General features: G+C 47.0%; 2 protein-coding genes across 6 annotated transcripts in view; one reads left to right on the top strand and one right to left on the bottom strand.

Annotated features, from left to right (window-relative positions):
• Positions 1-1300: 1300 nt before the first annotated feature.
• On the bottom strand, positions 1301-12006 carry RNF5 (ring finger protein 5). 3 transcript variants are annotated; one of them, XM_053291696.1, is made up of 6 exons: positions 11795-12006; positions 9766-9784; positions 7780-7892; positions 4413-4467; positions 4207-4318; positions 1301-2614 (listed from the first exon to the last, which is right to left on the bottom strand). In XM_053291696.1, exons 1-6 carry the CDS (start codon positions 11932-11934, stop codon positions 2532-2534), a joined length of 522 nt encoding a protein of 173 aa, XP_053147671.1. In that variant the 5' UTR covers positions 11935-12006; the 3' UTR covers positions 1301-2531. The 3 variants fall into 3 exon arrangements, with proteins under 3 accessions (XP_053147671.1, XP_053147670.1, XP_053147672.1); XM_053291695.1 differs by having other exon boundaries at positions 1301-2620; positions 11795-11990; XM_053291697.1 differs by lacking the exon at positions 9766-9784 and having other exon boundaries at positions 1301-2620; positions 11795-11926.
• A 7389-nt stretch (positions 12007-19395) lies between these two features.
• The window catches only part of AGPAT1 (1-acylglycerol-3-phosphate O-acyltransferase 1), a 94204-nt gene continuing 89716 nt past the window's right edge, over positions 19396-23883 (top strand). Inside the window, exon 1 of one of the 3 annotated variants that reach the window (XM_053291673.1) lies at positions 19396-19763. The gene's annotated coding sequence lies outside the window, so the exon portion shown is untranslated. Of the gene's footprint in view, positions 19764-19908; positions 20042-20374; positions 20607-23883 lie in introns of those variants that run through there. The other 2 variants (XM_053291675.1, XM_053291674.1) reach the window with 2 other exon arrangements.

The following is a 23883-nucleotide window of genomic DNA, read 5'->3' as shown; positions in this document are numbered from 1 at the left end:
TGACTCCAATTAGGTTCTCCCCCCCCCATCTGGCTTGGCTCACTTGCTGGAAATATCTGTTCTGCAGCCTCACTGGTGTCAGTGAGTTCTTTGTGACACAGTGAAGAGCTGTATAAAAGGAAAGGCTCCGAGGCATGGAAGATCCTTAACTGGAGATTAGAAGACAATCCTCCACTGCTCTTCATCTTCCCACTCTAGGGCCAGTTCTGAAACCCACCAACTACACTGTAATGCACCTAGAGATTGTGTGGCTAAGGACAGCAACAGGCTCACCTGCCTATATGTCAGAGATTCTGGGCAGTCAGAAAGGCCTCTGCCATGTATTACTTGAGCTGCTCTGCTCCCAAGACAGGCAGAGAAATCAAATATTCTTAGGAAAGAAGAGATGGAGAGAACGCTACAGGAAAACCAAGTAGTATGGCACCTTAAAGACTAACACTTTTATTGTAGCATAAGCTGCAGCCCATTTCATGAAAGCCAAGAGATGATGATGATCATCATCATCATCATCAACATTTTATATCCCGCTCTTCCTCCAAGGAGCCCAGAGCAGTGTACTACATACTTAAGTTTCTCCTCACAGCAACCCTGTGAAGTAGGTTAGGCTGAGAGAGAAGTGACTGGCCCAGAGTCACACAGCAAGTCTCATGGCTGAATGGGGATTTGAACTCGGGTCTCCTTGGTCCTAGTCCAGCACTCGGTCCTAGTCCACACCTCCACCACACTGGATCTCTTTAAGGCGCTACAATATTCTTTGTTTTTGCTGCAATATAATCAGATGAATTATCTAACAGAATCATCTCTCAAAAAAAGATAAAGGAGATACAATAAATTAGGGATTAACGAACATGGGCAGGGGTGCAACAGGAACAGGAGATGGAGGGGTGAGGAAGTTTCTTGTAGCTACCAAAAGAGAATCATAGAGTTATAGAGCTGGATGGGACCTTGGAGGTCTTCTAGTCCAACCTCCTACCCAGTGCAGGAAACTGCTACAGCCTCCCTGACCAATGGCTGCCCAGCCTCCAGTAAAGGAGAGCCCACCATGGAACAAGACAGACTGTTCCACTGTCAAACAACTCTTCCTAATGCCTAGTCTTGGAAGAAGAGACTTAGGTGTGTTCAGTATCCAGGGAAATATCAGAAAATGGGTTGGGACACAACAGCATTTCAAGGTAGAGATCCTGGAAGCATAGTAAGTTATACATGAATATGTATATGCGCACAGTTTATATATGATTTCACACGCATCTCACACCATCAGAAACAGACGCAAGAAAGAGACTCCAATCTTGGGACGAGATACGAATCACAGGTTAATTTAATTACAGCACTGGTTAATTTACACCAAGTCTCCTCTTTGTTACTCAAGAAGAGGGAGAAATAAGCATATTCACAGAGATTTCTGGGCCATGAAATACTGTTATTCAAGACAAGGATATCCCTCCACCAGCCATGACCCAAACTGTAACACCTGTTCCCCTTTGCTCCCTCATACCCACCCTGAAGCAGGGAGGAAGGGACTTGCCCTCCACTCCAAACACAAAAACAGCCTTGTATCAAGACACATGAATGGCTTCTCTCTCCATCAGCCAACCCACCATTCCTGTTCCAGGATCTGGCAACTGGAATGACGACAGCACTACATGGGATGCTGATGTTAGGGTGGGAGGCCAAGTCCCTCCACTCCCTTTTCCCTTCCATCACTGGACGCCTCCCACTTTGGCATTTCCCCTGCATGTGTATCTTACTCATGCTCCCCTCCAACAATACTTGGTGGGGTGGGGTGGGGGGGCTCCTTTCCCCTCCTGCCGGTCTCTGCAGGAAGGGAAAGGAGTCCCCCGTCTCCCATGGCTCTCTCTCCCCCTGTGCAATGTTTTGTTCGACTGTTGAGGACAGGCCTGCATCAGTGTTTTGTATGGCAGTACTTGCCATGCACGTGCTAAATTATTGGGACCACGCATCAACAACCAGAGAAAGGAAGACTGGCGGGGAGCAGACAGGGGAGAGGCCAGCCCCCTTCTGCAGTATAACTTATGAACAACCTGGAAGTGAGGAAGCCATTCCACACCACAGGTGCACAATTAGAGGAGCATAACTTTGCTGGGTGGGCCATTAGGCAGCCTCTGAAAAGCCAGATTAGGATCTCTGACCAACAGCTGCCCTCCTCTTGATGGGGCAGATTGATAAGATCCAGCCTGCCCCACACCAATGAAGGAAGTAATCGAGTCCTATGATAATTGACACATCCCTTGTTGCATTGTTTGAGGACACACACCCCCTTTCTGCATAATCACCCACAAAGCAGCCTCATTATGCTTTAATTCTGTGTAAGGGGGGGTGAGGGACCCTTGCCCTGCCTGAACTAAACTCCTACCCCACAACTTAACCCCTCCTGCCCAGTCCATGCAGCCAGGAAACAGTGCCCCCCGCCCACTTCACCACCCTAGCTCCCCCCTCCCCACCAACATCGAAGCCCTTATGTCCAGTTCAGAAGTCTTTAGTACAGGGCAAGTCCGGTGGGGCCCAGTCAGTCAGATGCTGAGCAGCCAGAAGAAAAAGAAGATGGCAATGAAGAGAAACAGAGAATCTTGCCAGCTCGATGGCCTGGCAGCATCTGCATCTATGCAAAAAAAAAGAAAGAAAGAAAGAAAGAGGAAGCAAGATACAAGGTTAGAAGTAGGCACTGGACCAGGCACAGCTATAATTGAAGAGGGTGGGACCAACATCCATGGGCCTCAGAGAGGGGGCCTGCCAGCTTCTTCTGAAGCAGAAGGTAGAGAGGTGGCAGGACGGGCCAATCTTCACTTTTTTGTCCCACTCCAAGCTTGCTCTGTCCCTGCACTGGACCTCATCCCAGATGGCTGTCACTGAATGCAACAGTGAGAGGAACAAATTCACAGTGGCATTAAGGCCCATAGAGGTCCCAGGGCATGGTCTGAGGGCACACAGTGCTGACCAAGAATGCAGGGTCTGTGTACAAGAGAGCAGCACGTGAATGGGGCATGAAAGAATGTGTGTGGAACAGCTCCTTTACTGCCACACTGTTTCTGGAGGACTTCAAGCACACTGGTTAGGACTAAACTAAACATGAGAGTGAATAAAAGGAGGGAACAGGATGCTCCCCCCACCTTTTTTGTTTTGGTCCAAAAGAAGCTGTGAGGCCCCTCAATTTGGCTTGGGACTGCGGCATATACAGGAGGGAGTCATATGCACCATTTATGCAGGAGGGATATACAAGAGGAATATATAGGAGGGATCTGTATGCACCCTTGCACCGTTCCCCCCAAATCAATGTCACTCCCTTGAAGTGGCATATTTATTTATTTATTTAATTTATACCCCGCCCAAACTTACGTCTCTGGGCAGCTATTTTCTATTTGCATCCAATAGCCGCTTGGGTGTGAGACAGGGCTGCACAGCTTCAGCCCTCCTGCAGATACTGGACTCCCAACATCTCTGACTTTGGCCACTGTGGCTGGGAATGGTAGAGGTTGCAGTCCAATCTCTGCAGAAGGGCCAAAGTTGTGCAGTCCTGGTGTAAAATAACCTCTCTGTGAGGGGGACAGATTATGGGCACGACAATGGTACAGACAAAGTCTTACCCCAGGGCTACAGAACTTCAGCCTTCTGGCTGTTATTAGACTACAACTCCCATCATTCCTATTAGCCACTGCAGCTGGGGATGATGAGAGTTGTAGGATAACAGCTGGAATGCAGAAGCTGGGTGCCCCCAGACTGCCCCCTCTCATCAGTGGGCTGCTTCTGAATGTGTGTGCGCGTGTGCACACACACACACACACACTTACTTCCAGTCCACTTCTTGTTACAAGCCTGTCTGTTCAGGACTTAACACCATAGGTAGTTTGGCCCACAGACCCAAGTGCCTGCTTATGCAGACCGGACCCAATGCTGGCTCACATCAAGTGCTTCCGGTGGTTGTTAATCAGGAGGGAATGAAAGCATTGGGCCTTGATCAAGACCAGCCACAACAGCACACTCAAACACAAGTAGTTTGCACAGAGAGATACTGCACTGTGCTTAAAGAGGCAAAGTCAGGACACTGCCAAACACAGTATTAACCAGAAGGCATCATGGGAAAGAGAGAGATTAACCCCAAGGATGGTAGACAGGACTTTGGGATACACACAGCCCCTACAAGCAGATTTACACTCTACGCTTAAGCCCATTTGCAAAAGAGTACATTACCTGCTCTCTCTCCTGGGGGACTGTAGCCGGTGGCAAAAAACCCAAAGGGGAATGCGCCAATGCCAAACGCCATATGAAAGCCGGTGGCTGCTTCAGGAAAGCCACCCAAGCCCTGCCAATGAGAGGAAGGGAGAAGAGTAGTCTAGCGGTCTGTTAAAAAGGCAGAGCTTCCACTGGGATGGATACGGAAACTTTGTTACACTCACCCCTCGGGACTCAGGCTCCGGGCGCTGCCCCCGTGGCCGGGGGGGCGTCTTCAACCTGTATGACAGAGGGGAAAGGACAAGGTAACATGGACACACTAGTGCTCCCCTCTTTTGGCGCTGCTGTTTCTCACCTACTCCAGTCTCCCCCACTGGATGACAGAGGGCAGAGCATTATTACTTAAGTGCCATCTCTCTGCATGGCACTTGACAAAGTACAAGAGGAACATAGGAAGCTGCCTTATACTGAGTCAGACCCTTGGTCCCTCTAGCTCAGTATGGTCTACACAAACTGGCGGCAGCTGTCCGAGGGTTCAGACAGGCATTCTTCAACCCTATCTGCAGATGCTGCCAAGGATTAAACCAAGGACCGTCTGCATGCAAAGCAGATGCTCTTCCACTGAGCTATAATCCTTCCCCCTGAAGCTGCCTTATACCGAGTCGAGACAACTGGTCCATCTAGCTCAGTTCTGTCTACAGTAGGGGTAGACAACCTTGGCTCTCCAGCTATTGCTGAACTACATCATCCCCAGTCACAATAAACTGTGGCTGGGGATGATGGGAGTTGTAGTTCTGCAACAGCTAGAGAGCCAAGATTGCCTCCCTTGATCTACACAGTAACGGCACTGTTCTCCATAGTTTCAGAAATAGGTCTTTCCTAGCCCCACTGGGAGCTGCCAGAGATTGAACCTGGGACCTTCTGAATCCAGAGCAGATGCTCTACCGCTGAACTACAGCTTCATCCCAAGGATTAGAGCACAGGTCCCCAGGGTCAAGAAATGGTGGATTAATTGTAAACCGCGCTGAGCCATTTCGGAGGGGCGGTATAAAAATCAGCTACACAGCTAGACGAGTAATGTACCAACATAGCTTGACGAGTCAAATTTTTGTCTGGCTGGCGAACAGATTTATCTAGCTAGCTAGCTAAATAAATCTGTTCACCAGCCAGACAAAAAATTGACTCGTCAAGCTATGTTGGTACATTACTCGTCAGGACTTTTTTCTCTTGTCAGGCATCATTTTTCACTCGTCACAGACAAGTAGACTAGTAGATTTCCTGAGCCCTGCAGGTCCCTGCCCCAAGCAGGTTTCAATTTAGAGCTCGCCACAAGGGAGGGAAACAATAGGCAGTGCTAATCAGTTTCATACGCTGCAATTTTCCACATTCTGAACTCTGAATAAGCCATGCAATATGCAGACATGCTTGAATATACAAAGCCCCTTTATGCCACGTCTAGACCAGTGGTCCATCTAGCTCAGTACTGTCTACACTGACTGGCAGCGGCTCTCCGAGGTTTCAGGCAGGAGTCTTTCCTAGCGCTACCTGGAGACGTTGCCAGGGATTGAACCTGGGCCATCTCCATGCAAAGCAGATGTTGTGCCACTGGCCCCTCCCCCAGTACTAGAAACGAGCTAAGCTAGGGAGAAAAGACACTGAAGTAATAGAATGCAGGGAAGGGGGCATGGTTCAGTTCCCCTCATCAGTGTTAAAATTAGACACATCTCCCCCCACTGCTTTGTTTGTCAATAGAGTGGTGCGCGTGCACACGGCTGGCAACCCCCATCGCATCTGGTCTGGCCCTGAACTCTAAAGTTAAACTTTAAGAGAGCCACTGTGGTGTAGTGGTTAGAGTGCTGGACTAGGAGTGGCGAGACTCAAGTTCAAATCTCCATTCAGCCATGAAGCTCATCGAGTGATTCTGGGCCAGTCACTTCTCTCTCAGCTAACCTACCTCACAGAATTCGGATAAACATTAGGATCATCACAGGAGAATAAACATAACCAGGTATGCCACTCTGGGCTCCTCAGAGGAACAAGTGTAAATGTAAAATAAATAAAATAAACCAAGTTTAAAATCATACTTTTAAGAAAGAAAAAGTATTGTCTGAGGAGGATGTTTTGTGTGTTCACAGTGCTATTGAGGAAAATGTACAGCCTTCAAGGCAGACTTTTTACTACAAGCCTAAGCCTGTTGGAGAAGAAGCCACCCACCTCCTGCTCCAGCTCCAAGGAATTCTGGGAACTCGTGTGCAAGTACTAAGAACTCTCTGTTTGGAAGCCACCAACCCTGCCCCCTCTTACAGAGAGATAATTTACAGCATTACTTGGGAGGAACTTATGAGAGTTTGGCTGCTTCATTTGCCATGGAAACATGGCCTCCACTCCTGCTCTTTTGCTGCCTGCTCCCCAATAAGTTTACTCAGAAAAAAGTCCTGCTGAGGGAGCAGGCAAGCCCAACACATCGGAAAAGAAAAAGGTGGGGTTGGGCTAGGAATAGCCTCACCGTATTCAAGCTTACCTATTATTTTGAAGGGTCAAGCTCTAAGGAGGGGGTGGGGAGTCAAAAACTTGTTCTGCAAGCTTTGCAGGGGAAAAAGGTAGCATTTGTGAGAACCTGAGAACAACAGATAATTAGTGGCGCCTTTCTGGTTCTTGCCGAGCTCCTTGTTTATTATTATTAGCAATTAAAAGATTTACATTCCATCTTCCTGCAGCAGGAGACGCTCCCAATGCCATTAATAATTTAAACAAAATTCAACCTTAAAAGGCAATAAAATGCAAGCAAGAAACACCGATTTTTAAGCTATCTTCAAGCAAGAGAACCAGTGGCAAACTAATGATGTCACTTATTGGTCAAGTCAAAATCACAGTTAAGCATCAGAATGTCTGTGAAGACATAGGAAGCTGCCATATACTGAGTCAGACCATTAGTCCATCAAGCTCAGTATTGTCTTCACAGACTGGCAGTGGCTTCTCCAAGGTTGCAGGCAGGAATCTCTCTCAGCCCTATCTTGGAGAAGCCAGGGAGGGAACTTGGAACCTTCTGCTCTTCCCAGAGTGGCTCCATCCCCTGAGGGGAATATCTTACAGTGCTCACACTTCTAGTCTCCCTTTCATATGTAACCAGGGCAGACCCTGCTTAGCTTAAGGGGACAAGTCATGCTTGCTACCACAAGAACAGCTCTCCTCGACAAGACAATACTGAGCTAGATGGACCAATGGTCTGACTCAGTATATGGCAGCTTCCTATGTTCCATTTGAAAACATCTAGCAAAGTGTAGCCCACCCTGCATGAGCCAGAGTGTTCCACAGTCAAACAGCTCTTACAGTTCAGAAATTCTTCCTAATGTCTAGTCTGAATTTGCTTCCTTGTCATTTCAGCCCGTTGGTGCTAGTCTGCCCTCAGAAGCAACAGAGAACAAGTCTGCCCCTTAGTTCAGTGTGAAACCAGACTGCAGGGCAGAGAGGAGCCAGTCAACAGGAAGAAGATATGGTAGAAGAAAGAGGCCACTCTTGCTTAGAATTCCAATTCTGTGGAGGACTGCCCAAATTGAGGGAAGGAAGAGAACTCGGCAGGGAAAGGCTTACCTGGGATCCTCCTGGGCAGAGCTGCCACGCCCATAGAGAGGGATGACTTTGTCGCGGCTGATTCCTGCCTTGCACACTGGACATTCCTGACGCTCTGGTCGTGTTTCTAGCCACTGTGGAGAGAAAAAGAACGGGTGGTAGGTGAGGAGTTCTCACTACCCTCCTCAAAAGACACAGAACAAGTAAGAGCCTCACTCTCTGTTCCATGGCAGCCAGATTCGCATCCTCAGCCAGAATATCAGTTAACAAGATTATGGCAGTTCACTCAGTCTCTGAATGCAGATGCTGGAAGGCATAAAGTCTGGAAGCTAGCACAATGGCCTCTGGCAGCCATTAAATAGGAGTACAGTCAAAGTCAGGAGAGAGACACTGTAAAAATCAAGGGTCTGGCAAGAGTTTAATTTCAGCCCAGGTTCAGCTTGAGAACCGGTTTTCAGTGCCAGAACTCAGCCCTGGAAAATATTAAGCCCTAATAACTGAGTGAACATAAGCCCACTTCAGACATTATGCTGTACGAGTGTACAGAGGTCTATACACTTATACACGTTTGTGCGTATGACTGTACCAGTGTTCCTTTTTAAAGTGAACCTGGACACAGGCCCTTCAAATGCATGGTACAGACAGGAAGTGTATTTCTGTACCTGCATTTAGCATAACATGTGAATGCCTGTACCTGTGTACAGATCTGTACCCGTATACAATGTATACACTCATTGTTGAACATAACGTGTGAATGGGCCAATACTCTCATGTTTCTCGGAGGAACCACAATTGGTCCCACATATCTGGAATTAGAGGGAAGAGCAATTTCCAGGCAGTCCTGAAAGATAGCAGGGGCATCATCAGGGTGACCCATGGGGCATGGGCCCCCAATGAAATGCTTCCAGTCCCGAATCTCATCAGGCACTTCCCTCCCCCATCACTTCCTCCAGAAAGGAAGTGCAGCAGTGGAGGAATCTGCACTCCAAGCTTCACCTGGCTCTCTGCTGCTTCCACTTTCATAGCTGCTGTATTATATTAGATACTTTAATGACTGAATTGGCCCCAGATCTTTTAAGTACTTAACACTCCTAAAAAAAACACTATTGTTCAAGATCGAAAATGCTCCTAGAGAAAAATATAAGAAAATTTACAGAAAAGCCAGCAATTGATGTATGGCACAGAAAGATATGGCATGTTCTGCTAGTGTGCAAGTCGTCAGCAATTACTGATAAAGCACAGTAATGCCAGATCCATTATATATTTTTCAGGATCTTTGGAACATATATACTACATTTTGGAACGAGAACAAACCTTATGAAAATGTATAACAGGGGTATGGTCACTGTCATAATGGAATGGTGAAATGTAGATATAAATATATTGTCATCCTGATGTTTTATTTTTAACTAGCATTATTTTGGAATAATGATATATAAGTAACTGCCCGTTTTGCTTTGGGCAAGCTGATGTGCAGGCTTTCATTTTTACTTCCTTTATTTTCATACACGAAAAGATCAGACATGTTTTAAAAATAAAGCACAGCTGGGAGGGGGAACAAAAGGGTCAACTCAAAGACTGCTGCTATAATACCAAATACTTTGCTAGAGGAGACCAAAGTTCCATCGTCCAGCACTAAAGTCCCCCCACAGTGGTGTGCAAGATGACCCTGGAAGACCCACAAGGAGGGGTGGAAACAGAGACAACTCTCCTTAGGCAGAGGTATTTTGCTTCTGATCATGGAGGTTCTATTTTCCTCAAGCTATCAAAGGCTTTGTTTAAGAGCCATTGATAGACCTATCAAATATACTCAGGGCATGGGCATCAAATATACTCAGGGCCAAAATGGATAGATCCACACTGTTCCCTCCCATAAGCAGGGGGCACGTTCCCCAACACAGTCATTCAGCCACAAACCACACCAGCCCTACAATACCTTAACCTCTTCCTCTAGTTGGCCCTACAGGTCAGCATTCAAAGAAGATGCAGAGATAAAGAAAGACTCACCTGGTGAAGGCAAGGCCAGCTGGAAGGAGAAAGGAGAAAAAGAGCATAACCTTGTTATGTGGAAGAGCAGTTGGCAACTGGTAAAATGAGAAGAAGGCTATTTTAGAGGCAAATTCATTCTACAGGGTAATGACATCCATGTACTCATTAAGAAGTTCTTGGAAATGTCATACACCCTGATGCTAGTTAGGCTTACTGAGAAGCAACTCCCACTAAGTTCAGCAGATTTTATTCTGAAGGGTGCAGAGGACTGAAGCTTTAGCTTAAAAGAAACACACACCACCAAATAACAAAACCAGGAATACAGAGGATTTTTAGAAATCCTCTAAAAAACCGAACTATGCTTTCCCATCTCCCTTCTTTGCCTTTTCCAGCTGCTCCTTCACAGCATCTCACATCTACCTTCAAGACTACTCCATTCATTTTAAGGTCCAGATCCATGCCTCAGTCTCTTTTCTATGTATTTGATTGATGTACTGTACAGCTCACAGGGCCAGCTTTGGCATGTGACATCCCTGGCAAGTTAACAAGAGCCCAGCACCCCAAGGAACCCACAACTGATGTCTGATTGATCTCCCAAGGAAATTGGGCCTAATCAGCAATCATACACTAGCCCTCTTGAGACATGATGTGGTACAAGTGTATCTATACACTTGTACATGTTTTTGAGTAAAGGACTGTACCTCCTTTCATTTTATAAGGGAACCTAGTATAGGCCCCTCAAATGCATGTATAGATAGGAAATGTACTGTTGTACCCCCATTCAACATAATATATGAATAGCTGCACCTGTGTACACTGCACACTCACACGAGTGTTGAGCATAACATGTTGAATGGTCTGCAATGCAGGGTGGGGTGCAGAATCATAGTGGGAGCTCACTAGAGGCCACCTTGCCGAGGACCCTCTCAAACCTGGAACTGGCCAAGACAGCTCACCCGGTCTCAAGAGCTCAGGACAGATAACACACCTCCCAGTTACACACTTGGGTGCTCCATCCTCTCACACACAAGCCTTTCATTCAGATGCATTGAACATATAATTCACCTCATCCCAAAGCCTCAGAAGAGTGAAGCACATATTCACTATTCTACCTGGACTTGGCCCACAAGAAGACAGTTGCAACAGAACCATCTTGCAACACTTCCAGAATATGAAGGGGCTCAGTCTTTGGACAGTCTCCAGCTGAATGTAGACACTGAGGGGCAACCACCAAGAACAGCTTTCTGTGAAGCCTTGGGGGTCTTCACTTAGTACACTGATAGTGCATTAAAGAGATTCCCCCCACCCCAGTGTTCATTAGATATTGTGGCAATATATAGTGGTTGGAGATGTCTCTTAGGTGGGGTGGATGGGTCCAAGCTGGTTAAAGCTTTATGGGTCATGATCAACATGGCACCTGTAGTGGAGTTCATGCAAGATATCCCCAAAAAACCCATACTAGCAGAAGGTGGGATCCTTTATACCACAGCTGCACAACTTTGGTGCTCAGCTTGTTTTCAGACTACAACTCCAATAATCCCCAGCCACAGTGGCCAATAGGGATTACGGGAGTTGTAGTCCAACATCTACAGGAGGGCCCAAGTTGTGCAGCCGCTTGATACTTTTCCTCCTCCTTTAAGCCACACCCTCACTTCAACATACCCTACCCCACTGCAATCCTTATTTTGTATTAGTGTCCTGACCCTCTTGGATCCAACTAGCAGCTACCACTTCTCCCTCTAATTGGTGCTACTCTTGTGCCTTTAGGAGCAGTCTGATAAGCATAATTCCAATAGGTAAAGCTTTCCTCTCAGTTTCTTTCCATACGGGGGGGGGGAACTAACCTACTGAATTTCTGCCTGTCAGGTTGTTAAGAAAAGCACATGAGCAAGACAAAAAAGAGCCACCCTCCACACAAACCAACTAGCTCTCCGACACCTTTTTAAGGCTCCCCTGTCCAAATTCCTCAGTGCCACACCCCTTTTTGTCCCACCCCCTTTCCGTCAGTGCCCCACCACCTTCACGCCCAGCTCCTCCCGCGCCTCACCAATACAAGTGGCCGCAGAGGCCAATGACTGCTTCTCTCGCAGGCTCCAGACAGATGTTGCATTCGAAAGCGCTCCGGTCGCGATTTGACCCATCGAGTCCCCCGTCCGGGACCCCTGGACCTGTCCCGGCCTCCGCCATCTTCCGCCCTCACTTAAACTATGGAAGGTTTATTGGACACGCCCACTCTCTAGCAATTGGTCCCCCTATACGTCTTTCATGCCCTGCCAACATGTCATTGGAGGGTGAGGCAGTCAATTGTGATACCTGGAAAAGCTGATTGTGCACGTTCGGAGTAGTTCCGCCTAGAGCTTTGGGTGGGCTTCCTAAACTTTTTCTATTGGTTGCACTAGATGTCTATCAACAGATGCAGACACATTATTGGTTCTTAAGGGTTTAATTCGCCCCATTTCGTTCTTCGATCAAAATAAGGTATCATGTGACTGGGGGGGAAAGCGTATGTCTCCTTGATTGACTGAAAAGGGAGCCTGTCACACTCCAGAAACACCAAGCATTGGGCGGGAGTATGGCAATTACGTCTTGATTCGAGGACTGAAAAGTACGAGAGCAGGCTCACGCCTGCTAAAGAGATTCAGAAGATCCTGATTGGTCGTGCCTTCGAGTTAGGTGGAGCGAATTCTAATTGGCGTTCACTTTGGCCAATGAGAGAACAGGACTCCTTGGGCAATGAGATAGGGAGGGTTGGTGCTTGATACAATGGTGAACTGGACCAAACTCATCCCTTTATGACCAAAGGGGACGGGAGGATCAGGGGACAGGGGTCACTTCCTGCCTGGTGCCTACATTCTCAATAAAGGGCCAAACTTAGTGTTTCTTTACTATGCATATCATGTTATCATGGCAACTGTCAAAATATAATTTTTCCACATAAACACATCCTATTCAGCCCCCATGGTAACTATCAATCCAGAGCCTTACACTATAGCAATCAATTGCCACGAAGTGTTGCCTGGCTGACTGTCAACTACCCTTTCCCCAAGTTCCCCAGCAGACTATTACCATAGCAACCATACACTTACTTAACGTTGCTGCTGTTGGATGGCAACCTGCTTTCCATCAGTGCCACTGCAGTCCATGCCAGTCAAAAAAAATAAAAAGGTTGTCATAGCTGACAAACAACCTGTCCTGGACTCTGATTTTGCCACAGCAAGTCACACACCCACTAAAACTTACCCACCTTTCTCAGTATCAACACTATGAGACTATTCCCACAACCAGCCAGAACCGGGCTAAGGGAGCCCAGCCCTATTTTGGCTGGTCATGTGCAGCCACAGGAGCTGCAGGGCTCCCAGTGGCCAGCCCTCTAAAATGCCTCCCCTTAAATGAGGTTAGCAGAGCGAGCACTCCGCTAACCCCGTGTTTGTGATTAGGAACATAAGAAGCTGCCACATACTGAGTCAGACCCTTGGTCTATCTAGCTCAGTATTGTCTTCACAGACTGGCAGCGGCTTCTCCAAGGTTGCAGGCAGGAATCTCTCTAACCCCCGAGTTACAGTACTACCTGCATATACTTCATAACCTTGTGGGTTTCTAAATCATTGTGTGTAAATCTTTGTAGATATATCATGTACAAACAACCACTTTGTATATAAATGTGCTTTGGCAACGTACTGTATGCTTTGGTAGTTTGTTAGTTCAATAAAATCTTGTCCTATTAAAAAAAAAAAAAATCTCGTCCTATCTTGGAGAAGCCAGGGTGGGAACTTGAAACCTTCTGCTCTTCCCAGAGATATTCCCTGAGGGGAATATCTTAGAGTGCTCACACATCAAGTCTCCCATGCATATGCAACCAGGGCAGACCCTGCTTAGCTATGGGGACAAGTCATGCTTGCTACCACAAGACCAGCTTTCCTCTTGTGATTGTGAGTTGCCATGGTGTGACTCCGTGCTGCAGCGACTCACAAGGAGACCCCTGACCAGGAGGCTACAACAAGCCTCCTGGCGTGGGGGCCCCCTCCCCAAAACACCCCACTTACTTGTGGGGGGTATTTTGGGACTTCTGGGGGTCAGGTGGCCCCTGATCCCTGCCGCCCCAACCAGCTCTGTGACGGAGCCTTTAATCGTGTGGGTGGCCAATTGAGCAACCCAGGGAGGGCTTGCCGATCGTCTGCAGGGAGAGCAGGTCAAACCCGCTCTCCTGCTAACCCCCTTGTGGCTTTCCACACTACTCGTGTGGAGCCTCATTTTTTGCATCACCAGAGCAACTCATATTCCCATTCCTCAACAAGCAACTCATAGCCTCCACAATCTGTAGTCATCAGTATGGCAGCCAGAACACTTGTTAGAATCCCTGACAATTTAGGCTGCTCCTGCCCCCATGCACACTTACTAGGAGATAGGTCCTGTTGAACTAGGAGGGAATTTACTTCCAAACTTAAGGTTGAGCTGTTACACTAAGAATCTTCCCTGCCAGTCCCATGGTAACCCGCAGCCATCATAATTGCTGCCATTGCCACATTAATCCACTTCTAGTAGCAGATCCCTTCATGCAAAGCAAGTGCCAGTGGGACGGGTAGGGACTGCAGTGCATGAAAGGGGATGCCTCCTCCTCCGTGTGTCGCTTGGAAAACTCAGCATGGGGCAGAGGAAGCTTGGATTTCTCTCTACTTCGGTTTCAGAGTGTGTGATCTTCTCTCAGTTGGGTCCGAATTCTGGATAACACAGGCAAGGCATCGATGTGTGTGTGAAAAAACCAAAGTCAGCTTTAAACAGACTGAGTGCTAGAATTGTGAATCTTGTTTACTGCCACTGCTGCCCCCACCCCCATGACTCAAGCAAATCTTGTGTGCTTGGAGGAGCATATGTACATGTGATAGTGCCACTGTGCATTAAAGTTCTGAACTTGGACCTATGCTCAGACATCAGTTTTCTCCTTCTTTCTCTGCACCTCCTTTTCATTTTTTGTATTCTACTTACATTGAATCTTTTGTTAGGTTTAGTATTTTCTTTTGGTTTAGTATTTTCTTTATCTAGTCCAGAAATTCTCAAACTGTGGATCATGAGCTCCATCCAGGTGGTCCACACAAAAAGGCGGAAGAATCGTTGAGAACATCTGATATTTGCCCTGCACTAGATTTTTTATTTTTATTTTTATGGTGTATATGTTTTGATTTGTAGAACAAAAACAATTATTAAGTGGTGCACCAGGACTCAACCAATTTTCAAGTGCTCCATGAAAAAATTTGAGAAACTCTGTCTAGGGATAGGCACAAAACACGATTCGGGTGCCGAATTATTATTATTATTATTATTATTATTATTGTTGTTGTTGTTGTTGTTGTTTTACATTTATATCCCGCTCTTCCTCCAAGGAGCCCCGAGCGGTGTACTACATACTTGAGTTTCTCTTTCACAACAACCCTGTGAAGTAGGTTAGGCTGAGAGAGAAGTGACTGGCCCAGAGTCACCCAGCTAGTTTTATGGCTGAATGGGGATTTGAACTCGGGTCTCCCCAGTCCTAGTCCAGCACTCTAACCACTATACCACACTGCAGAACATCCCTTTAACATGGAGGGATTACACATCCCCTTTAATATGGAGGAGAGCAGATCCATACCTCTTCCTCTGCTGCTCACCACCATTTCCTTAATTGCCGCACACACACACACTATCATTGTGCGCTGGCAGTGCTCTCCCCCAGCTGCCCCTGCACAACGCTGGCACGTACATGGCTCTACGCATGTGTGGTGGCCATTTGTGTGCTGGTGTCATGTAGGGAGTGGAGCAGATATGGATCTGCTCTCCTCAGTGTTAAAGGGATGTGCTGCAATTCGGTGTCCAAATTGCATTTCGTGCATGTCCCTATCTCTGACTAATCTGTTTATTCATCTGCCTTCCTGTCTCCCTTCCCTTCCCCAATCACTCTATTTTTTCCTTCCCCCAAGCACCCTGTAGCTGCAGTTCTTTTAACACTTATTGATTAATCAATCAATCAATCAATTAATTCAAATATACATATATGATCCTGAAACACACAACCATAACACAATAATAATGCAATAAAACTTGATATTAACAGCTGCAGAAACCAACAGAAGTGCAGCACAGTAATTAAACCAGAATAAAACCATCAAAATGACGCCAATTTGGCACCTAGCAGGTATCCCTGGAAAATACGTTCTGAAAATGGTGTACCACAGCCATGCTTCTGGTCACTACCTGCTTAATTACAGGTGAAGGGACTCAGAGGCGGGCTCCTGATTGTGTTTATAAAGTTCAGACAGGCTCATGGAAGAGAGCAGTCTGTTTGAAGGTAAGTCCCACTGCTTTTGATTGGATTTGTTCCCATTGTTTTTACTTGTGAAGGTGAAGCCTATGACACTGATTGGATGAGCTGAAATGGCTGCATCAAATGATCAGTTGCTCAAAGTACTAACAATTTGCAGTCAAAATTATGTGAGGGAAGGAAACATTGTCATTTGGGGTTCAAACCTCACACAGAGTCACCAGGAAAATATCCCAGGATGTAAGGAAGCTGAGGGACAAGGAGCCAAGAGGCAAGGAGGCTAAGGAAAAGTGCAGAGGAGGAAACAGTCTGAGAAAGAAGGACAGGTAGCTGGTTCCAGGCAAAGGGCAGAGAAGACAAGAAATTGCCTAGAAGGGGCTAACTGGAGGGACACTTCACACCTCTATGACCAGAAAAAAATGTGTGCTTTGGAGGGGAGGGGAGGGGAGGGGGGGAGGGAGACAGGGTGGCTGAAGGTCTGCTAGGATTATAGAGTTTGGCTGACAGTGATGGCTAAACTACACATGATATGGGAGATCTGTGCTAAGAACCTTTTGAGTTTTTGTTATATTGTAAAGGATCTGTGGAGAATAGGTTGGGGCAGTATCACTGAGGGAAAGTGTAACCCTTTCCCCAGTACTGTTTTCTGTTTTCCTAGCTGAAATAAATGAAGGTTCTTTTTATCTCAGGGAGGCTAATACCAACTTTTGGTGTGGGGGGCAGTTTTGATAAGGAAAATGGAACAGAAAAGGAATAATTCAGCATCTCTTTCAGCATTGCTGCTGTGATCCAATTTGGCTCCTTTGGTGACTGCTCTTATTTAAAAACAAAATGAGAAAATCCAGTCATGAATTTCCTATGCAACATAGGGTTTGATGATCCTCAGATACAGGAATTCTGCCAATAGAATGGTTGTGGCTTCTACTATCACTGCACCATTATGCCCTGGCAAACCTACAGGGGCAATGAGGTGTGTGTGTTCTAACTTTCACATATTGATTTGAACTTTGGCTACAAGCTTCTAGCTTATTTCAGTGGTCACAGGAACACTTAACTGTGCATAGGATTATTTATTTATTATTTATTTATTATAAGCATTTAATATACCACCCACTCCAAAGACTCCGGGCAGTGTACAATGACATGTAAATAAAATAACATTAAAAATTTCAATCAGAAATTACATTAAAAATTGCAAACTAAAATAGATAATGGAAAGGAAATAAAGTAAACTACAGGGCAAATGCCTGGCGGAAAAGAAAGGTCTTCAGTAAGGATTTAAAGACCAGCAAAGAGGGGGCTAGAAGAATCTGAAGGGGAAGAGAATTCCAAAGAAGTGGGGCAGCAACCAAAAAAGCCCTTTTGCGGGTACTAGAATTCTGAACCTCTCGAAAATCAGGGACCGACAAAAGGGCCATCTGAAATTATCTAACAGGATGGGATGTAACTGGGTGGGAGAGGCAGTTCTGTAGGTAAACAGGCGCCAAGCCCCGCAAGGCTTTGAAGGTAAGAACCAGGACTTTAAATTGAATTCGGAAGCAAATGAGTAACCAGTGCAGCGACTGCAAGAGAGGTTTTACCTTATCATATCTTTTGGCACCCATAAGTAGGTGAGCTGCTGCATTCTGGACCCACTGAAGCTTCCCCATCGTCTTAAAAGGTAACCCTAGGTAGAGCGCATTACACTAATCTAAGTGGGAGATGACAAGGGCATGAGTCACTGTTGGCAGTAAAATTTGGTATTCACTGACAAATGCCTGGAAAGTATGTGTGTGTGTGCATGCGCACACACGCGCCTATCTAGACTATAACCACACGTTATATTATCTACAGACTATAACCACGCACATGCGTCTATCTACAGACTATAACCAAAAGTTGTAAATGTTATTATCCTTATGCACAGATAACCAGAGCCCCTACAAGTGAGTGGGAGATCCATCCCACAGACCCGCAGTGATCTATCAATGTTCAGAAAAATCAGAAGAAAAAGACACCTAAAAAGGTCAAACCTCCTCCCCTAAACTCCCCTCCCCGTAAGTGAATGGAATGGAATGTTAGTGTGCTCAGAGTGCAGTTAACAGTCAAACGGGCAGACCTAGTGGAACTTTGTGGTGGGGAAGGGGAAGATGACTTGAGCAAAAAGAGCTGGAGATTGCTCAGCTTGAAGAGTAGTTCCTCAGGGCAGTCACACCCACTTCTGCTTCTGAAGGGAAAGGTGTGTGTCTAAACTCTTTAGTTTTCTCACCAGCCATTTCATACCTTTTGTATTTCTCAGAGGGAAGGAGGTCTCATGCATGTAAGCTTGGTGTGTAGAGAGTTAACCCTCCACAAATAAGATTTAAAAAATGAATGTGTGTGAACTCTCTGTGGAGTGGAAGCGGAGGAAGTTGCACATAGGATCTGTTAATCTGATTATCATTGTATGCATGCACTCATGCACAGAGTCACACAGTAAACTAACAGTCAGTATTAGATATAACCTATCTCTGTTCCATGGTCCCTGCACTGTAACATTTTGTTGTGGGTCCATACATGTATTTATTTTATTTAAAACATGTATATCTCTCCATTGTACATATGCATTCAGGGCAGTTAACATAAAAAAGATAATACAACAGCTAGCACGTGTTTACACACAGCGTATTCACAGACGTATGACTGAAAAGCATGTGTGCATACATTTAATTTGTTATATATAATATTAGCTGTCTTGAATACGTATGGTGGATATAAATGGATATATATTCCACTATAATACATATGTATTCAATTCGGCAGCTAACAAAATTGTCTCCCATGTCAAATTATTCTCGTTATAATAATTCTATTTCAACTGCGAACGTTCTACATTCTACACAACATTCCAATGGGATTTGCCAGCATCCACCCGTGAAATGCATTCCTTGTATCACGTTAACAATCATACCATTTGGGCTGCAGCAGATGTGAGTTTGGGAGTGGGGGGTGGGGTGGGGAATGCATTTCCAAAGCGTTTTATTCCTGCGTTTGCTTGACAACTTAAGACCACGCACAGATGCACAGACACTCTATTCTTTCCCATTCCTTCTTGTTTTCCTTCCTACAGAGGGGGCAAAACAGAACGATGGGCGGACGGCAGGAATGAATGAAAACCAATGAATGAATGGAAGTCAGGAAAGGCGCGGAGGGGGTGCTGCTGGAGAAACGAGAATTCGCGAGAAGCAGCAGCAGCAGCAGCAGCAGTGTGGCGGAGGGGTGGGGGGAAGGGAGCAAAGCGGTCACGGGGTGGGGAGAGGGGAGAAAAAGAGCGAAGAAGCAGCCACTGCGATTGGTAGCCGGGGTTGCCCATCAGCTGCCCATCAGCTGCCCCCCTACTTCCTGCTTCCCCCCTCAACCCCCGAGGAAGTGGTCCGCGCCGCGCCGGTAAAGGCATCAGCAACCAGCTAAGCTTGAGCATCCGATTCCTGTTCATCATCTTTTCTTCTTCTTCTTCTTCTTCCTCCTCCTCTTCCTCGCTCCTTTTCTTCTTTCTCTCTTTCCCAGTTTAAACACACACCCCCCGCAATTCCCTTCCTTCTCCTCCCGCCCTGATCCTCTTTGCCGCGCATCCCTGAGGCAGCATCAGCAGCTGCAGCAGCAGCAGCACCACCACCATGGCCTGGCCCTGGCGGCGCGAGGGGTAGACGGGCAGGGGCCTCCACGAGCCCCCTACCCCCTAGGAGGGGGGCTACCACGCAGTCGGGTAAGGCGATGGGCTGCTGATGGGGGGGGGCTATCGCTGGTGAGGGCTGGGCTGGGATAGGAGACCCTCCCAGCAGGATGTGTAATTTCAGTGGGGAGGGGGGGAGGTCTGGGAGAGAGGGATGACTGGGGCGGGGGGATTGGTGGCGAAAGAGAGGGATGGTGCTTAGGGTATCGGGGCTTGGAGGTGTCAGTCGGGCTGGATGTCAGGCCTGGTCTGCACTTACGACCCAGGAGATGGTGGAGTCCTGAGGTAGAAGAGTGGACTGGACCTTATAAGTAAGCGATCATATTTTTGGAGGTGTGTGTGTATATATATAAAGCTTCCTGCAAGTAGAAAACAGGCAGAGCTGAGCGAGTTCTCCGCGATGTGCTAGTGTGTGTGTTTTGCTCTGTGCTTTTATTGTAGGGAGCTGCTAGGTGGGGACTGGCATTCGCATTAACGGTACCCCTTCAGTTTGAAGTGGTACAGTCCAGAATGTGACCACCTCATTCTCCTGCATGTCTATAGAGACCAGGCCGCAGTGTGTGAGAGGCGGTGAAGGGCCGGGGGTGGGAGGGCGCGGGGAGGCCGAATTAGCGGCTCTGCAAGGCTCCTAGAAGTAGAAGTGTGCGTGTGTGGATAAGCTGAGGGAGAAAGATCATGGGAGGGACTGGGGTGCTACCATATGGGAGGTGATGGGTTGGGTAAACTGGAGACCTAGGGGGAGTGGGAGTTTGGTTTGGTTTTGGGTTTTTTTTAAGGAAAGTACAATATGGCATATGCTGTGCTTGCCATGAGGGACAACTTGAAGGTATTTGTGTTGGGAGATCCCTGGGAGGTCCAGTATGTGGTGTTGAGAAGGTAAGTAATTGAGAAGAGTAATTTGAAGGGGAGGGAGAAAAGGGTTGCTCTGATCTTATCTGTATAACAGCTGGAAAGGAAAGGCTTCCTGTCTTGTTCTGTTTTTAACGAGGACGGAAGAATGCTATTGAGGAAGATTAAGAACTGTGTGCAAACAACGGGCGGGGGGGATGAAATAACAGCGGAGAGAGCTTGGCCTAAGGCTCTCTTGTTGTCATGGTGGAGCAGGGGCTTGAGGGCAGGGCTCCAGGATCTAAGCCCCCTGCCATACTCCCATGTATTGATTATTTGCATGAGGTGGTAGCTCAGGGGTAGAGCATCCAGGTCCCAGGTTCAGTCCTTGGTAGCATCTCCAGGTAGGGCTGAGAAAGTCTCCTGCCTGAAACCCTGGAGAGTCGCTGCCAGTCAGTGTAGACAATACTGAGCTAGATGGACCAGTGGTTTGACTTGGTAGAAGCTCCCTATGTTAGGGTTTAAGTGAGAAGGACCTTGTTGGGGGTTCGCATGGTATGTGTGCCACCCAGAACGGATGGGGCTTGGAGGTAAGTTTTGTGGGATTTTGAGGTGGGGAACTATTCCATTGTCTTAAAAAAAACACCTCCTATTAAAATATGGGGAGGAAAGAACTCCTGATAGATTACTTGCATTGGCCACATTAATGTGTGCAGAATGGCCGTCCTGTGTGTGCAGCGGCCAGAAGAGCACCATTTTGGATTCTGAGCTCAGAACAGACCCTTCATTTGTGTTCCGATCATGAACCGTTGTGCACATCCCTAATTGAAATCACAGGGAACAAATGTATTATTGTTACGAATATGTATATACCATTTCAACAAATGTTCTCAGAATGGCTTACATAAAAGATAGTTTTGTGTCCCCAAAGGGCTCATGATCTAAAAAAAGAAATATAAGATAGACACCAGCAACAACCACTGGAGGGATGCTCTGTTTGGTTTGAAGAGGGACAGTTTCTCTTCCCCTGCTAAATACTACAGGTGAAACTTGGAAAATTAGAATATTGTGCAAAAGTCCATTAATTTCAGTAATGCAAATTAAAAGGTGAAACTGATATATGAGACAGATGCATTACATGCAAAGCGAGATAAGTCAAGCCTTAATTTGTTATAATTGTGATGATCATGGCGTACAGCTCATGAAAACCCCAAATCCACAATCTCAGAAAAATAGAATATTACATGGAACCAAGAAGACAAGGATTGAAGAATAGAACAATATCGGACCTCTGAAAAGTATACAGTGTACTGTGCTTGATTGGCCAGCAAACTCGCCTGACCTGACCCCATAGAGAATCTATGGGGCATTGCCAAGAGAAGGATGAGAGACATGAGACCAAACAATGCAGAATTGCTGAAGGCTGCTAATGAAGCATCCTGGTCTTCCATAATACCCCATCATTGCCACAGGCTGATAGCATCCATGCCACGCCGCATTGAGGCAGTAATTGCTGCAAAAGGGGCCCAAACCAAGTACTGAATACATATGCATGCTTATACTTTTCAGAGGTCCGATATTGTTCTATTCTTCAATCCTTGTCTTCTTGGTTCCATGTAATATTCTAATTTTCTGAGATTGTGGATTTGGGGTTTTCATGAGCTGTACGCCATGATCATCACAATTATAACAAATTAAGTCTTGACTTCTCTCGCTTTGCATGTAATGCGTCTGTCTCATATATCAGTTTCACCTTTTAATTTGCATTACTGAAATTAATGGACTTTTGCACAATATTCTAATTTTCCGAGTTTCACCTGTATATTTATATGTCACTTTTCCTCCAGGGCACCCAGGGGTGGTGCATGTGGTTCTTCCTCCACTTCCCTCCTACTGTATTTTCCTGAATCCAAGACTAAGTTTTTTTCCTAGTTCTTTCATGTTAGAAATCAGGGGGTCATCTTAAATTTCGAATCCTTCTCCTTTTGGGTAAATAAAGATATAACTTGTATTTAACCTCTATTTTTTAAGGGTCTCGTCTTAAATTCAGAGTATTGTATTCAGGCAAATATCTATATACTTATTTCTTGTAGATGGGCCATGCACGGCGGGAGGCGATTGGCTGAGTTTGCATGCAGAAGCACCTGATTGGGCAGTGGGGATTCCATATGCAGAGTTCGCAAGCAGAAGCACCTGATTGGGCAGTGGGGATTCCCTATGCAGATAGGGAGAAGGAGAAGCAGAAGCACCATGGTGATTGGGCAGTGGGGATTCCCTATGCAGATAAGGAGGAGGGGCCTGTGATGGTTAAGGTCAGTTGGAATGCAGCTGTTACTGGTCGGAAGATGTTCTGGATATAAAAGGATAGCAGGCAGAGGTCTGCAAAAAGGCAGGTCCTGAGGGAGGAAAGAGCCCCTTCAGGAGAAGGAGGATGCCGTTGTGTAAATGAACAAAACCTGTTAACTCAGGGAGGGAGGAAGAAAAAACATGAAGGGAGGGGGAAGGAAGAGTGGAGAAGAGCAAGTGGGGGAGAGAGAAAGAGAAAAAGAAGGGAGGAAGAAGAGAGACAGAAGGGAGGGCAAGGGACGGGCCTGAGCCTGTCAGCAGCCTGACAGGGGAATGAGTGGCCATGGCGGCACTGGCAGCAAGGAAGGGTCCAGTCAACCACTGCTGCTGTTTGGGGCTACTGAGGCCATTGTAAGAGGGAGGCAGTCAGGCAAGGGATGGGCCTGGTCCTGTCAGCAGCCTGAGGGGAACGAGCGGCCATGGTGGTGGCAGCAGAAAGGAACGGCCCAGTCAACCACTGCTGCTGCTCCTGAAGGGAGGACCGGGGCTCAGGTGAGGGTGAGGAGGTCTCTGGGGATAGGGGCTGCACCTTGTCCAATAGGCAGCAGCAATGCTGCAGCCACGACCAAGAAGGGTGAGGGGGATGAAAGCAACGGGATGGAGGAGGAGCAGGAGTGCAGACCAGGTGAGGGTGGGGGAGCTCTGAGGTGAGGGGAGCAATCAAGTACTAACGCACAGATGCTCTAGAGCAGGGATCCTCAAGTTCTTGGACTCCAACTCCCATAATCCCCAGCCAAAGGCCACTGGGCCTGGGGATTATGGGAGTTGAAGTCCAAGAACATCTGGGGGCCCAACGTTGAGGATCCCTGCTCTAGAGCATGCAAAATTTCTAGCACTGAAGCGGAGAGAAATAATGGCGGCGGTCAGGATGCAGAGGTGGAGGGCCGGCAGGCAAAGAGGTGGGTGGACGGCGGGCGAAGCCCCGCTGGCCAGGAAGAGGAGGCAGTGGTGTGGAGAAATGATGGCGGTGGTGAGGAGG

This window comes from Hemicordylus capensis, chromosome 2, assembly GCF_027244095.1.
Source record: "Hemicordylus capensis ecotype Gifberg chromosome 2, rHemCap1.1.pri, whole genome shotgun sequence".
NCBI lineage: Eukaryota > Metazoa > Chordata > Lepidosauria > Squamata > Cordylidae > Hemicordylus > Hemicordylus capensis.
Note: the sequence above shows the minus strand (reverse complement) of the source record. Positions and strands in the feature narration are given on the sequence as shown.